The sequence below is a fragment of the Perognathus longimembris genome, chromosome 15 (genome assembly GCF_023159225.1).
Source record: "Perognathus longimembris pacificus isolate PPM17 chromosome 15, ASM2315922v1, whole genome shotgun sequence".
NCBI lineage: Eukaryota > Metazoa > Chordata > Mammalia > Rodentia > Heteromyidae > Perognathus > Perognathus longimembris.
The window spans coordinates 45,285,741-45,302,557 of record NC_063175.1 but is presented as its reverse complement, the minus strand read 5'-3'; the positions used below and the strand labels follow the sequence as shown (position 1 = coordinate 45,302,557).

Sequence of the window (16,817 nt, the reverse complement as noted above, 5' to 3'; positions counted from 1 at the left end):
GAGAAGACTCAGCTGAGGAAGTCCTAGGCCCTCAAAGCCTAGGAAGTGATTTGTTTGTAGTACCTGCTGAATGCTTCTTAGTGTTTCTTGTGGAAGAGAAAGAGTGGCCTGAAAGGTACATTGGAATTATAGCATCCTTGGAAATGAGGTGAGGCTGTGTGTGTGAGCTCTGCAAAGGTTTCTGCTTGAGAGAACAGAAAGCCACTTCTGGTGACAATATGGGAACATTCTAGATGGTCTGAGATAATGATTGTAGGATTGCGGGCAGGGGTTGGTTAGCCTATTTGTGGTCTCATGACCCTGGGGAAATAATTGAACATTGGCAATGTGAGCCTACTAAGAATACTATACTTTCATTAATTTTATGATTGGAGCCAAATCTGCCCCACAGCTTGTTTGTATAAATAAAGTTTTATTGGGACACAGCCTCGCCTCTTGGTTTACAAACTGTGTGCATGTCTGATGTAATGCAATAGCAGGGGAATTGAGTTGGTGGCAGCACAGAATATAGGGCCACAGAGACTGTCATGTTCTCTCTGACTTTTTAAGAGCATTTTTGGTGATCATGATCTTAGAACGTTGTTTTTAGTACCATTCTGGAAAGATTAGGAAGAATTCAGACTAATTGGTGCATGCTTACACCTAAAGATTGGGTCGTGTCATTTGTATTCAGAAATGTTTGTGAGTTTTGTATTGTGTTTCAGCTTAGTTCTTAAGTTGTTGCCTCAACGATCTTGTTCTTGCCATCCAGTCTACTATGGACATTTCTGTCAATTTGTTTCTTTTTTTTTTTTTGCCAGTCCTGGGCCTTGGACTCAGGACCTGAGCACTGTCCCTGGCTTCTTTTTGCTCAAGGCTAGCACTCTGCCACTTGAGTCACAGCGCCACTTCTGGCCATTTTCTGTATATGTGGTGCTGGGGAATCGAACCCAGGTCTTCATGTATATGAGGCAAGTGCTTTTGCCACTAGGCTATATCCCCAGTCCCGTCAATTCGGTTCTTATGAGTGAAAGCATAGGTATCGGCCATCCCAGAGGACCATGCGGAGATAATCACAGGCAGGAGAAGAAGGTTCATAAGGAGGTTTATTAGTGGGGCTGTAGTTCCCACAGGAGAGGGAGCTACATGGCGTCTATCCAGGTGGCAGCTTCTCTCTCTGGGGGTAAAGGGGAAGTAGGTAGGTAGTGAGTAGGAGTGGCTTATTAGGTATTGGTGGGTCTGGGGTCTAGTGGGAGGAGCTGAGGACCTGAGGCTAGGGAAATGCTAACAATGAGTAGTTAGGAAAGTAGAATCCAAGGGTTACATATGAGTAGACTTCCTTCCTATCTACTGAGGAGATTATTTCTCTGCCTAGTGTTCTAATCCCCCAATCTCTTCTTTATGCTGAGTTCCTCTGTGTAAACTCCTCCAAACTACACAAGCAGGCCTCTTTCCTGTTGTGCTGTTGTTCTTCTCTCCTGCTGTGTTTTCTGCCTATGTGTTCTTCCCTGGTATGTCTGCATTTCCCTGCCCTCCACATTCAGCCCTTTGAGTGAATGATGTAAAACCCAACAATCCTATATAGTTAGAAAAGTCTACCTGTGTTTCAGCTAAACCAATCATAGATTAAGAAAAATAGAACCACCTCCAACAAAGCTAAACCTTGCTATCTATGGTTAGTACAATGACTGGTTTCTTCACAGACTTTACAAATTCTGACTCTTAAAAAAGGATTGAGACCCTGTATGGAAAAGTAAGATGCCTGGAGCCTTTGCATGCTAAGGATTACAATTTAGGTTTCATATCAAGCACAAATGAGGTGAACAGGGTAAAGCAAGGGCAGGACTAAATGTAGAGGGGAACTGTTTGTGTGCCCACTTGGCTAGAGATGGGGTAGTTGTCTTCATGATAATGATTGAAATTGTGTAAGCAGACTCTGGAGTTACTTGACTAACTACAGCAGTTGGCATTCACTGAGGGTGTACTACGTCCTGGGGCCCACAGTGCCAGCTGCCAGGAATACGTAGGTGAGGAGGAGGGAGTTCTCTCTCTCCTTGAGAAACCTACACCTCAGAGGGAGAACTCAGATTTGTAAGCAGTTACTTGCCAGTTACTGTGATAATGGAACAGCTCAATTGTCAGATAAGTGGAAGGATAAGTCTAGAGGTGAGGACCCAAGTAAGATAGCCTCATTAGAGAAGTAGGTTGACTACAGGATTAGAGGTGACTGACAAGCAAAGAATCGGCTAGATGCTGGTTGCTGTAACCCTAGCCAACCAGGAGAGGGATGATTATGGTTCAAAACCAACTTGGGAAAGAAAGCCTGTGAGACTCTTTATCTCCAGTTAACAACCAAAAAGCCAGAAGTGGAGCTGGGCTCGTGCTAGGGTGCTAGCCTTGAGCTGAAAAGCTCACAGATAGTATCCAGTCTTGAGTCAAAAGCCCCAGGACCTGCAGAGGGCAATGGGGGATGGAGAGGAAGAGAGAGGGCCAAGGGTCAGTGCAAATTCAGGCACAGAAGTGAGCGCTTGTTTGTTCTAGAGAGTTAGTGGTTCCAAAACCTAGCACTTCTGTAGCCTGTAAACATATAGTATATATGAATTACTTACATATAGTATTTTATTTAAGCATAATAATCCATTGTAATATAAGCTGTGCTTATATGTAATAAGGTATTTTGTAATACAGTTAATGAATTCATAAAGGCTCAGTATGAGCTGGGAACTTTTACATAATTTAATATTACCTAATTTAGTTCTCCCCGTGGATATCTCCCCTCATACTTCCTAGACAAGGAACCCAAAGCCGCCTGTGGTTGGCGGGGCTGTGCAGGTTATCCAGGGACAAGCACCACTTGCACACAGGCCTGCCTTTCTCTGAGTTAGGTTGACCCAGAGAAATGAGTATCCTGTATTACCAATGACAACAGACATTTCCAGCTAATAGTTTAATGGTTAGCGGTTATCAAGGAGGGAAAACAGCAACCACCACACGGTGCACAGAATGACAGAGGGAGGGAGGAGTGAGAGGGCAGGTACAGGCATCCAGGGCAGGTCTGATTGCTTCCACTGCTTTGCCAGCCACTCTGTGTCCCCATCTGTACTTTGATGGAGAACTTATGTATCTCAATGGTTATTACAAGTGAGGCCCTTATCCTTGTACCTGGTTTCAGTCACTATCATTGGTAACCACAAGAGGAGGAATGACTAGTGGAATATGGAGCACATGGTTAAACCAAGTATATGATCTCATTGTCTGAGTCCTTGGACTGCTCAATACCAGTAGTTGTGCATTCACATCAGTATTTTGTGAGGATCTGCCACAGCAGATACCTGTGCTAGGCACGGCTGGGAATTAGAACATGAATGATTTAACAAGCATATAAATGTCTTGTCTTCATGCCTCACATGGTCCGCCACATATTCAATAAAGAAAGGAGGCTGTTGGGTGGTAAAGAGTTAAGGCCCATAAAACAGGAGGCTGTGCTTAGCTCCGGAGGAGATGCTAAGGACTTACATAATTTCAGGATGATTTTTGACGGTTCCATTATGCATCTACTACTACACCAGATAATCTTGATTTTCTCATGTCATGTGGTGGGCTTGTCACTGTATTTACAGGTGCAGATATTATTGGGACACTTTATTTTAGTGATGTCTTGCAGAGTTGGCCATTAGACTATAATTGAGCATCCTTGTGAGGGGGATGGATAAGCAGCGTGGAGGAGGACTTCATTCCTGTCTCCAGGGAGGCCTGAGTCATAAAAATGGATTTTATAGATCCTTGTTCAGGGACAAACATTAACAATAACCTTGAAGTGGAACTTTCCCCACCCATCATGATGTAGACTGACATGTGACAGCTTGATAATTCTTTTGTTTTTACTTAAATAGCAACATGGCCAAATAAATTTCTCAGTTGGTTTATTATAACCACACATTTATATTTATAGAAAAAGAGGTGCTAATCCCTTAGTACATTAACAGGTCGCATTCAGATTATTCTATTTTTATTTTGGCACAAAATTGCTAAAGAAAAACATTTTTCAGCCAAATAGTAGTTGGATAATATCGAATCATTACATAATGAATTATTTTTAAATGAGCTTCTTGACCTGAGAAGGAGCTTAGAGTGACAAGATAGTTATCTTAGTTCTGCACTGCTTACTTAAGATTTCTTCAACTCCAACTTTATTATAGACTATTTTAATTTTCTTTTTGATAAATTTCTACATTTCCATCAGCAAATGTAATCTCCCTTTTTATTTTTAAATATGTAATAGATGACCCTGAATTGCAGAATGGATTTTCAAAAACCACAGAAAAACCTCTTTACTTTAGTGTATAAGATAATTTTTTTTTGTTTTCTTGTTTTTAATTTCACAGGTAGTCAGATAGGTGTATGCATGAACCTTGCCAACCCTTGGGCAGTTAAAATTTCCATACCACAATATATGAGTTTTTACTTTACTCTTACTGTGTTATACATTAAGTAATAGTTACCATGGCAACCTTTGCATGACATTATGTCATTTAAATATAAAGTGTTGTGTTTCTTTTATAAGTAAAGACAATGTTTTTTAATTTTTTTAAATATTTGTTCAAGGTCAGTTGAATTATTTGGGAGTTATGCAAATTCTGAACCAGAATTATCAAGCACATTCATTTATATTTTCGTCATTAAGGAAAGAATTTCTTTGAGAATAATATAAACATTCATTAAATGGCTATAATTGGTCTTGCAAGGAGAAAAACGCAAAAGTGGACAATACTTGTCATTTATCAGTGGCTAATCCAGTAATAAGAATGTATATTTATGTAACATCATAAAATATAAAGTTCTACTACATGTAAAACAGTTCTTATTTTGGTAAACACCTGGTTAGCTAACTGTAACTAATTTTGATCTTGAATCTAGTTGAATTAGCAGTAGCAGTTTGTTCCTGCCTGCAAAAGCAAAATTAAATGAGCCACTGAAGAAATCCTTGTGGCAGTTCCAGGAAAATGGCTACTTAAGCTCAAATTATTGAGACTGTTGGCCAATTCTTTATTAAATATGGAAAAATCCTAGTCATTTCTTTTTGGCATTGCAACTCTAGGCCATGAGGCTATCAGCATTGTTTATGTAGCCTTCATATTTAATTATTTTCCAGATTTTGTGTGTGTGTGTGTATGTGTGAGACCTTGAAAAATTATTATGTCAAAAATGTACTTTGATCTGAAAGTGGAGAAGAGTAGAATGATTCTCAACTTTTGATGATCCTTTTAAATTATAATAGATTATAGCATGGTACTGTGTGAGAAAGAGGAAGGGAGGGAGAATTCTATACTGAGTACCAGCTCTGCTAGACATTGTGCATGTGCTGTTTCTTCTCCCAATTCTGTGTGATAAAGCTTTTCTGCATTCCTTTCCACTGAGACTGGGAATACAGTTTCCAGCATTTATATAACCCTTCCTGTCATTGTCAGCATGCCTCTGAGGTGTGGTTGTACCTTACTCATGAGACCTCAAACTCTCCCCCAACTCCTTCTTAATATGCTTGAATTCTACTCATATTGGCTACCAAACACAAGATGTGCTACACACTCAATGCGGAAATAAAACACATTCACCAGAGCCCTTAAAAGAAAACTATTTGCTAAATGATCATTTCAGTCATTTGCAGTTCTGTGCAGCACAGCACCAATCAGCCAAGTCCCTGATGGTTAATGTTATCTCTGCTAGCTTGTCTTTCTCTTTTCCCCCAAGTTCCCCTTTTGCTGAAACCAACCATAGGGTAGACATCTCTATAAAAGTTGCCTTCCTGAACCTATGGGAATCAGGAATAAAGACAGTCCAAAGACTGACCTTCAGTTTGGAGCTTTGAAGCTCAAAAGTGGACAGGTGGAAATATTGTGCTCTTCATTGCCCTTTGGTGTGAGATATATTCTAGGTTGCAGAGTAAGTGCCAACAGCAGCAAAATTATCGCCCCCTTCTGCTACTGTAGTAAGTCAGCAATGGCCCTTGTGTGGTCAGAATGGCAAATTCAGCAGCAGCTATTCGACAGGGATTTGCAAAAACTTCCCCATGGCGGGTGAGGAGTCTTATTCAGCAGTGTCTTTGAAAACCCAATTTGATGAAAAATTAGCTATGTAGAAATGACCTCGGTCGTAATAAAAAGTACCTTTCATCTGTAGCTTCTCTTCATATATGTTTTGCACTTAGCCCTACCAGGTGTATCATGTATTTCCACAAATAAACCAATATTCATGTTTGGTCGTGGTTCAGAATTTTATTTCCATTTTAAGATTTAAATTAAAAAAGAAATCCTTGGCTGTATGGAGTCAGCTCGACATACAAAGCCACTATACATCACTTAGGTTTGTGATGAAAGAATAGCATTGCAGCTGTGTGCGTACGAGAATACCCAAACATGAATTAGACTCACGAGCATTTGGCAATAGTTCAGAAAAGGAGCTTAATCTGGTTTCATCTGAGGCTGCTTTTTCTCTGTTCTGCAACATCCCCCCAACATGTTGTGTCTGATATCAGATCACAACGTAATGGGAATGACTCAAAATCAGAGAAAGCCCTAAAATCCATGGGCATATTCCCCTACCTCCCCCCACACCCCTGAGATTTTGGTTTTCTTTTCTAATTTTTTTTAAGCCTTCTCTCAAGTCCCAACTCTCAAATTCAAGGTCATTCACCTATTAGATGAATTAATTATAACCCCCCCTCCCCAAGCAGCATGCACCATATTCTGATCTCACTCATATCTGTAATTAAGGGTAAATATAATCTTCCTTTTTAGAAATGAACCACCCACCCATTACATTTAAAGTGCTGACTGAAATGAAATAATAGTTCAGAGCAAGATGATTTTAGTTTAACAAGGAAAAAAAAGTTGATAATTTAAGCTTCAAGCAGTTAGTTCTATTTTTGATTACCATTCAGTTATAAATCTAATTTGAGATATATGCGGGTTTTCTGTTTCTCAAGTTTAATTCATGGTTTGCCTCTTTGGTTGCATAAGCGAAGTTTAGTGGTTGACCAAGGATGTTAAGAAGTTACCGCTCCCCCCCCCCCCACCCCCCGCCCCAACACACACCTTCTGGAGCCAGGAAATACAGATTGGGTTGAGACTGTTAGAAGGATAGGCTAAGACCCAGATCTTATGTAAAACAAACAAAAAAATAGTTGAAACAAACCTTCTGAGGCTGCTTTTGGCATATGAATGGCTGTGCTACTATTCCTGATGGTTCGCTGGAGAATCAAGTCTGGGGATAAACTCCCAGACATTTAAACCTGGTGGACAGAGTCAATGCATTTTACTCTTTGGGTAGGGTATTTTAAGTCTTGACATTGTTTGCTTTGGTTGTGAATGAAAGCACCGACTTGTCTCATCACATGGTGGACAGTGAAGCAGCATAGTCTACCGTGAGTTATGATTTACAGGATAGCACTTTGAAATGCCACATCTTGGCTTCCAGTGTTTCCTGGCAGGCTCTGGCAGCCCAGCTCTGGGTCCCAGCAAAAAACCACAGAGCGTGAGGTTGCACAGGGGAACAACCTAAAACCTTTGTAATCCTATTTAAGGCAAGGATGAATCTGACAGTTTTGAAAGTAGACAGCTTGTAAACTTCACTTGCATTCAGTATAAATTTGCTTTCAGACCCATGAAGACACCTAAGAAACTTCATAAGTTCGTGGATGCCTCTCCCATTTTTTGCATTATTTACTTAACTTGCCTTAAATTCCACTATTTTTTAATTCATAAATTTGGGTGGTTTTAGCCAGTGGAATTTGGCTTTTTACATTTTCTCATGGCTACAGAGAATTCAGTATGTGACGTAAATGCCAAACAATAGTAGGCAGTCATTGTTCACTTTACAAGTATACTCCACAATAAGAGCACATATATTTTTATCTTCATTTTCCCTAAGGGGGTGATTAGAGCCCCCTGAAGTATGAGGAAATGTTTATTTTTGTTGCTTTACAAGAATGATTCTATTGTCCCAAGTGTAAAAGAAAAGGAACAAACAAGTCTAAAAAGACAGAAACAGGAATATGCTTTGTATGAAAAGAGGAGGTTGGGGCTGTAGTAGAAACAAGTGCTAGGTGTTTGAAAGTTCTACTTGCCCTTTGGACAGTCACTTCTCTGAGTTCATGTGGTTCCTATGCAAGAATTGGATGTATGATCTTTGAAATCATTTTTTTTTAATGAACAACAGTAAGGTCAGCTGTAGCCAGTCAGCTGTTTTCCTGTTATCATCTTACATTTTTCACAGCTTTCTGTTGTGAATACTGCTGAAACCTGCATGTGTGTTTTTAGTTTGGCCTATTAAATACATCTGCTTTCCTGAGAGTGAAGCTGTTACCACCAGGGCCTGTAGAAATTTATCAGTGGTTAGACTCACTCAAAAAGGGAAACATATTTCTGCATATTTATTCAGCCTTTTTGTGAATCTTTATGGGGTTTTTTTTCCAGATAAAAGAAAAATGGAGAAAAACAGTTAATGCCTATCAGAACAATGTCTATATTACTGGCAAACATAAGTTATTGAAAATGTTATTGCCATGGAGCTGATGGTGTAACAACGCTCAGTGGTAGAATGCTTGTCTAATATGTATCAAGCCCTGGGTTTGATTCCCAGCACTGCAAAATGATAACAGTCCCAGAGTCATACTAATAATACTATCAGTGACAAACTCTCTTTCCTAGTGAAAAGAAGACTCATTTGTAGATTTATCAGACTCTAGTAGGAGATTGTGACTTTAAATCATATGTATCTTTACTAATGAAAAATTCAAAAGCCCCTTTGAAGCAAGACTTAAAGAAACATAAGTTTTTGGAAAGACTTAAATGAAAACAGGAATTTCCAAAAGTGTAATTTTATCTTGAAGATCTAAAATTTTTAGTCTATTTTTCTTAAACGATAAAAAATGATGTTCCACTACTAGATTTTTAAATTTATGAAAAACTTTCTCCTAATAAGCTTTTTTTGTTTAGTTTGTCACTGAGGAGTTGTGTAGCAGCTCTCCTAAGTTGGGGAGAGGCAGTAGTTGAACATGCAGACGTCAGAATCTTAGCTGCAATAGTCCGGACTCTATCAGGCCTTTACATGGCAAAGAGTAAGGTGCTTGCAATTGATGTATTACTCAGTGTATGTGTTCAACCTTAAATCTCATTGCTGAAATTTTATTCTAATGTAATGTTTATTGGGTATCTCTTTTAAAAAGTCTCAGCTGCAGACTGAGCTTGTCAGTCACTGATTAGCCCTTTATATAGTACCTATCCAACACGGGCTACAGAGAGGTCTCTTTATGATATTTAGCTATACAGTGATAGAGCCGGGAGCTTTGAATTTCTGATTTTCCAGCTTATGGGTCATATTTGACCAACTGCTTTCACAAGAAGACATGCCACTTTGTTGAGCTATTTAGGAATCAAAAAGACTGTCTTAATTTAAAACAAGGACCCTTTGTTTTAGTTGGTGACTGCCTTGTGAAATTTTTCAGTTCTCAGCGGGTTAACCAGGGAACAGGGGCAGAGTCATAATTGGCCTATTTAGAGTATTTTGCATGTGAATAGTGCGTTAGAGAAGCATCCCGAAGTCTGTTGTGAGTGACATGGTGATTAGAATTTAGATTAGGGAAAACACATTCTGTACTTTATCAAGGACAGTAATTAGTTCAGTCAGTAAAAGTTGATTACAAGTAACGATAAAGTTAGATTTTTTAGTACTTAATTTTAAAATTTCTTTATTAAACAGTAAATTTGTTCTTAATATAAATGGTACTATCTACACTTGTTTTATTGCACACCAGAATAATTAAAAGAACAATGTGTTCAATGCAGAGTATAATCAGGCGGTTTATGTATTATGGGTAAGTTTCTATGTGGCTTTTAGAAAATGTAATATTATTATAGAAGCTGTCTTATTTCATCAGGTTTTGAAAGTTGAGTCATTTGTCATCCCGTGATAAGTTAACGATATTTGTAAAAGTTTTCTAGTGTTCAGGTCACTGTTTAATCTGTGAGACTGTGTTTTGGCTTCTGCTATTCCTCAAGAGCGGGTTTATTCTGCAGCCCTCTGATTTATTCCTGGTAGCTGAGAATGCCTACTTTCTCCATCATCTTGCGCGTTACTGTGAGCGTTTGTGAATTTACTCTCTCTTCAGCTGTCCTTGTGTCTTTGTGGGCGCTCCGTGGCGTTGTGTGGGTTCATGAAGTGCTGTGTTCTCAGCACAGGGCTGCATCCACTCTCACCCCTTTACGCGTTGCAGGGGAAGTCATGTGTGTTGGAAAAGTGTGCTTCTTGCGGGTCTGTGTAAAGGACAGGCACTGACAGTTCCCATCTAGGAGCCTCAGTCTAGAGAATGCAAACATCCTTCTTCCAGAAATGCCACTTTCTTAGGAAACTGAAATGTTACCATCTGAAATGACTAAAACATCCATCGTGTAGTGGGTTGGAACCATCTTCTGTCGAGTCAAGGTTTAAGAATTCAGACTTGGGACCAGTTCCCTGGGCGTTTTTGGTTGTTGTTGGGTTTTTTGTGTTTTTTTTTGTCCTTTTTGGTGTGTGTTCTTTGACTTTTCTCAGCTTGGCAGATACTGATCTGTCAGTTGCCTTGGTTTGGTAGTCCTGACACACAGTCCGGAGGAGAGTTGGTGAATGTAAAGAATTAACAGTGTATGTTTTCTTTTTCTTTTTAACTTTGTAGCAGAGTCTCCTCGGAGGGGACATGGACATGGGCAATCCAGGAACCCTTTCGCCCACCAAACCTGGCTCCCAGTATTATCAGTATTCTAGCAATAACCCCCGACGGAGGCCTCTTCACAGTAGTGCCATGGGTAAGGTCTTCCTCTCTCTAAATACCTTGAGTGTTTATTAGCAGATTTCTTTTTCTCACCTCTACTTCTACTGTGTTTCCCCAGAAAAAAAAAACCCATAAAATTTGGCTCCATTGTCAAGTTTACTCCACTCCCTGAATAGTTCATTGGGGTAGATTTGTTACAAACTTAGAGCAGCAAGGGAACTTTCCTTTTTTTTTTTTTTTTCTGCTTATTTCTGAGGTTCTTTCTGCTGTACAGACCAAGAAACTAAAAGCAAACAAACAAAAAACTGGCCCAAAGTAGCAGCAAATTAGAATACTATATATTTTTATGAACAAAGAAGCAATCTTTTTTTTTTTTTTTTGCTAGAGTAAAAGGGGATAGTAGTAACTGTAATGTGTTATGGTAATGATTTAAGGGAATCTGGTCTAAACTTAGTAGCTTCTTGGTTTGATATATCTTGGTTTGGAAAGTGGGCACGTGGGAGCTCACGATGTCTTCATTTTCTTCCAGAGGTACAGACAAAGAAAGTTCGAAAAGTTCCTCCAGGTTTGCCATCTTCAGTAAGTACTGCTTGCTTCTGCTTTGTTATTTTGTTCATTGTGTGATGTTCACCATTGATGGGAAAGGCAAGGAACAAATAAGGTACTGGACACAGCGCAAGCTGTGCATCTCGACTGCAGAGAGGGAGGAGTGACCTGTGTGTACATCCAGCCTCCTGACCCACGCTGGAGTGATTCATAGCACATGCTTGGAGGCTGGGTGGTTTTGTTGGTATTCTTGCCTGCTAGAGTGGCTGGCAAAGGAGCCTGAAGTTCTAGGAGTTTTACCTGTACGGAACTTTGGAGAGCATGCGTATTAGTTTTCCTGTGTTGGTTCAATTCTTTGTCAGTATTTTGATGCATTATGAATTTGCATGCGAAAGGAGATTTGTGGAGTGGATTTAGGAAAAATTTACATGGGTTTCAGTCCAGAGTGCACAGATAATGTCTCTATTTCTTGGAGAGGTTGCAGAATGAAGGCTGCTTCAGTAGCTGTTTGAGTCTGGGACACTAGATGACAGACAATTGACTTAGAAGAATCCAGCTGTAGCCAAGGCATTCTGGATCTCTTTAAAAACTGGGGCACTTTGAGGCTATTAACATAGCAAAAATTGGTTATGATTACACTACATGATAGTTTGATTTTTGTATGCATTTTCAAAGCAATAGATATTTTATTTCGTTTTTGTCTATTACTGCTGTATCTGTAGTAATTATCTCTTTAGGTTAAACTAATAGTTTGATTATTCTCCCTTCTTTCTTGCCTTCCTTCCTTCCTTTCTTCTTTTTACTTGATTCTTCTTTCCTGAGATAAATAGGCAGAGTTTTAAAAAGTATGGCTAATGGGCCTTATCAGATCTTATATTTTAAAATAAAACTATACTTACATTTGTGAAAACATACTACCAAGGTACTTGCATATTAGTGTTATTTTATTGGTAATAAACTAGAAGAGTACTAGACTTTGCAAATGTGCTAAGCTTAGATTAATCCAAACACCTGTGTATTTGACTTGCTTTCAGTTCGGCTCATCCAAAAAAATATTAGTAAATGAATATATCCAAATAAATTTTACCAGAAAACTGCAAAGATTTTTATATGCCGATTGTTGCAGACTTAATAATGTTGAAGAAGCACCACAAAATTACCCATAAGTATGGGAAAGTGTTGCATAAATAAAATTGCCAAAGACAAAAAATTGTTATTTGGGACAAACAGTATTCCATTTTGAAGTCTACCATGTCATTCTTTTCATGTTTATATTGCATCAAAATTGGCTAATACTCCCCAAGGATTTTAGAAGCTTATCTTAAGCTTGAAGTTCATGGCAAAGTTGACGTAGATGAAGTTCTAGGTGTTTTGACTTTACATGATGTAGGTTCTCACGGCTGTTGACATTTTAAATATACCTAAACCTAATCCTGACAGTATGAAGTACATTAAAGTCTATTTTGAGAGTTCTGAAATGACACTATTGTTTTTTTATAAGAGCTATGAAAACAGGCAATCATATCCTATGTATTCTTCATGTTAAAATTAACTTTGATTTTTTTTTTCCAAAGTGAAAAGTTAGCAGAAACCTCACGATTTCTAAGGATGGTTTTGGTGTTGTGTTAGATGTTGAACGCTGTCAACAGTTTCTTAATTCATTTAAAAATTTTCAGTTTTTCTTAAAAAACTAGCCTCTGTGGACAGTGTCATCCATCTTTTTTTTCATTATTATTAAAACAGTTTATGTATGGGTGGCATATTGTGACATACTCAGGAACATATAAAAGTGTTTTGTTTTTTTTCCTGCCAAAAATTTAACATTTAAGACTTGAAAACATAGTTGAAATTACCTGCTTTTTGGCTTTGGATAAGTGGATTAGAATGAACTCTTCTTAAAAAATTTACCTTAGCTAAATGTTTTAATAGTTCTTGGGTAATATTTGGTAAATAGTCTTTTTTGGAAAGATAAAGAGCAGGAAATTATAATTAAAACTTGAAGTTTCATCTTTTTTTTTGAAAGGGAAGAATAAAATAATTTGGGTAATTTCTAGCTACTTGTTTGATACCTTAGGAATATCTTAGTTGTGTTTGAATAATGACTTAACTTAGTTTATATCAGCTTGTTTGTAGTACCACATCTATGTCTATACAAAATGTGTATTTTCGCTGGATTTCAAGAATCTTCTGTAGTGTACATTGTAACACTTTAGCTTCGTTTCATCAAGATTAGTGTGAGTTTAGATGTCTGCCATACTTTTTCTTTTTAAATTCAAATTAACTTAATAAGCATTTATCTGAGAAAAGATACTTCTGAACTGTGTTTCATCACGTTAGGAGTAGTTACATAACAGCAAAAGATTGGAGTAATCATGACCAAACCAAGGCATTTGTAAGTTTTCCTTGATCCATATTTACCACAATAAACAGTAATAAATCTGTCCCTGTCGGTTGTGTTAGCTTCCTTTTTAGTCCTTTGCTTCTTCAAAATGGGTCCTCACTCTTCCAGAAGAAAACACACACTGTTGACGTTCCATAGTCAGATGTTGTGACACCACTCACTGTAGGTGGGAAGCTGGACCTCACAGCCGCTAGACTGGCTCTGGAAGACCCTTAGGAAGATGGATGAGATTGTGTGGCTCTGTTTTGAAAACTGAGTCTGCAGAGAGACAGGGACAGACAGAGACATGGGGGTGGGGAGGTGAGAAAAGGGGCGGGGGGGGGGGAGAGAAAGTATTAGCTTCACCTGACATTATACCCTTGATGGGGCAGGATCCATGAATGTATAGTTGTGCTCTGTGCTCCATCCAGAGATCATGTTTGCGGTAGGAGCATGACAGTGGTCACAAGGTGACGCAGAAACCACTCACAGGGTCTCCAGGCTCAGGCTTGAGGACAGAGGGAAGCCTGTCTCCATTGGAGAGTAGAGTCTTGACCTGGGGCCTGGGTGTGTTTTGATTGTTAGCTGGTTTAAGGCCAGGCTGTGGGAAATGAGGATTCTTCACATGCCCACGAAAGCCCTTGCTTACTGCTGTAAACCTTTTCGTGTTCTCTGCTCATATCTTAATCCGGTGCCCTTTTCTGTCATATCCCAACGTCTTATTGCCTTCGATTTCTGTTGAGACTTTAGTACTGTAGCTTTATCTTGGTTTATATTCATGCCACTTTGCTTTGCATTTCTAATGTTTTGAATCTACTTCTTGTCTTGTTAGAGTTCTACATTTGCTTTTCTATCGGAAGCCACGTTATATTGTAAATTTCGTATTTTTTTTTACTTTACTTCCCTTTCAGTGAATTCTTTTTGTATAGTCTAATAATTGTGCACATTCAGTTATGTATTCATGCGGAGAAAATTGTTCAACATCAAATTTCAGCTTTGGAGAAAAGATCCATGGTTCTTACTAGAAATCAGCATATATACTATTTAAACCTAGAAAGTAACAATTTGGAAACATGCCGTTTTATCAGACCCACAGAACAAAATGAAAACCTCTTTCAGACAAACATGTAAAATAGAAAGCCTTGACCTAATCAGTTATATACATTTTTTACAGAATGTAACAACAACCACAACTTTGTATTCTAGTCAATAGTGAAATTTGCCTCCATTTCTAATCTAGTTTGAAACTTTGAATAGCAATCTAACTATGGCCCATTTTCTGGAACTTTACAGTATCCCTGTTAAGTGAAGTTTTAATTTCTAAGCAATGGTTTACAACTTCTTTTCTCTGCACTGATAATTTCTCTAACTGCGCTTTCCATAGTCTGTTTTCTGTTACATTACATTTTGTTAGAAATTCAGGAGAATCTTAAGAGGCTTTTTCTTTTCTTTTCTTTTCTTTTTTAGTGGTGGTGAAAGATGATTAGAGAAACTGTATACCAAAGACAGAAATCTCTATTAGTTAGTATAAAGATTCTCAAGTTAGGTTTGAATAAGACAATTTGAGGGATATATCATTAGGTGAATTTGAGATGACAAAAACTCACTGTAGATTTAACATCATGTTTGTCAGTTTCCTTAAGAAAAAGAAATCTTAGGTAAAATATAATCATTAAATTGGGGGTTGATTTGAAAGTTTCAAATCCTATAGAATTCAAACTTTAAGCTTTTGGGGGGAAAGAAAAAATACCTTTTTTGTTTGTTTGTTTTTGTTTCTTTAATTTTTGGCCTAAGATACTTGAAGAAATAACAGACAACTTGAAAGAGGAAGTGGTGCACTGTTGTTCTTAATTAGGGGCTCAGAAATTATTGATGATAGAAAAATATGATACCTACAATGCCTAAATATCCTCCATTTCTTTGACATTGTTCAAATTCTGCAGTTCAGTAGGTTACTTTAGTTTTTTCTTGTCACAAGATTTCAACTTGAAATAACACAACTTTCTATGAAAGCATTCTATTACAAGTAAATTGAGGATCACCCACCTGGGCTCAACATTCTGTGGTAAATTCTAGAAGTTGCTAAGTGTGGGATAAGATCTTTAAAGGTGGGATCTCATTAAAGTTTACCTTTCCTGAAGAGAGAAATACTTTGGAAAGTCTAATTGTAGGTGTGTATATCAAAGAGTTAAGTTAGCTCTCAATATCTAACTTGAAATACAGTGGGCCCATTGCTTTTAAAGATATTACACTATGAGATTTGAGAATTAAAATGTTACTTATTAATTATGAAAATGTATAGATGTGACAGATTACGGAAAAAGCAATTAAATTACCCAAAACAGCGCCGAAATATTCACACAGTTGACACAGTATTTACAAGTGACACTGGGGAATACTTTTAATGGGAGAAAATATTCATCACAAAGAGACTTTTTATTTTGTTGTACAGTTAACACTGACTTTGGTAAATCAATCAAAAGTCTTCAAGTTCAACATATCCATTGTTTCTCTGGAAGCCAGTCTTCTCTCCATTCATTGCATTTGGAGGTAAAAAGGTTATGCTTTGTGTGAATTAATTCTGTATAAAACAAACGCAGGAGAATTTTTTTAGTGTTTATTTTTCTTCAGGGTTCTTATTCCCTGAGAAATACTTAAAGAAGCACGTAGAAAGCACATACTAAATGTCTAACAAGTAGACTGTTAGGTGTTCCAAGTGTGCCAGAAGTAACGCAAAGGATTTCTGTGTCACCTCCTTCTTCCTCTCAACCTGAGGGATCAATCTTTTACTTCCTCCTTCAAGGAAAGAATACACAAACACACATGTGCGCGTGCACATACACACACACATACACACACTCCTGTTTTGAATCAAAAAAGAAATGCAAGACTGTAGACAAAAACAAACATTAACTGCAGATGAAAGGTTTGTGTATTTGTGAGCTATTCCAGTATTATCTTTACAAATGAAAGGGATGTGAGCCTCAGACTCTCAAACAAACACAGCCCATTCAGTGCTCTCAGCAGAGGTGCCTTCCTAGATAGGAGTGGCTGATCTTCCCCCCAAATATGTCCTCTAAGGTGTACAAGCTATAGGTTCCAGCACCT

At 38.1% G+C, this 16,817-nt stretch overlaps 1 protein-coding gene across 9 annotated transcripts in view; it reads left to right on the top strand.

Moving 5' to 3' along the window:
* Tcf4 (transcription factor 4) overlaps nt 1–16,817 on the top strand; it is a 341,790-nt gene that overhangs the window by 207,741 nt on the left and 117,232 nt on the right. For 7 of the 9 annotated variants that reach the window (XM_048363022.1, XM_048363027.1, XM_048363024.1 and 4 more), the window contains 2 exons: nt 10,688–10,817; nt 11,313–11,362. In XM_048363022.1, the coding sequence (XP_048218979.1) occupies nt 10,688–10,817; nt 11,313–11,362 (180 nt within the window). The remainder of the gene's footprint in view (nt 1–10,687; nt 10,818–11,312; nt 11,363–16,817) is intronic. The other 2 variants (XM_048363026.1, XM_048363023.1) reach the window with 1 other exon arrangement.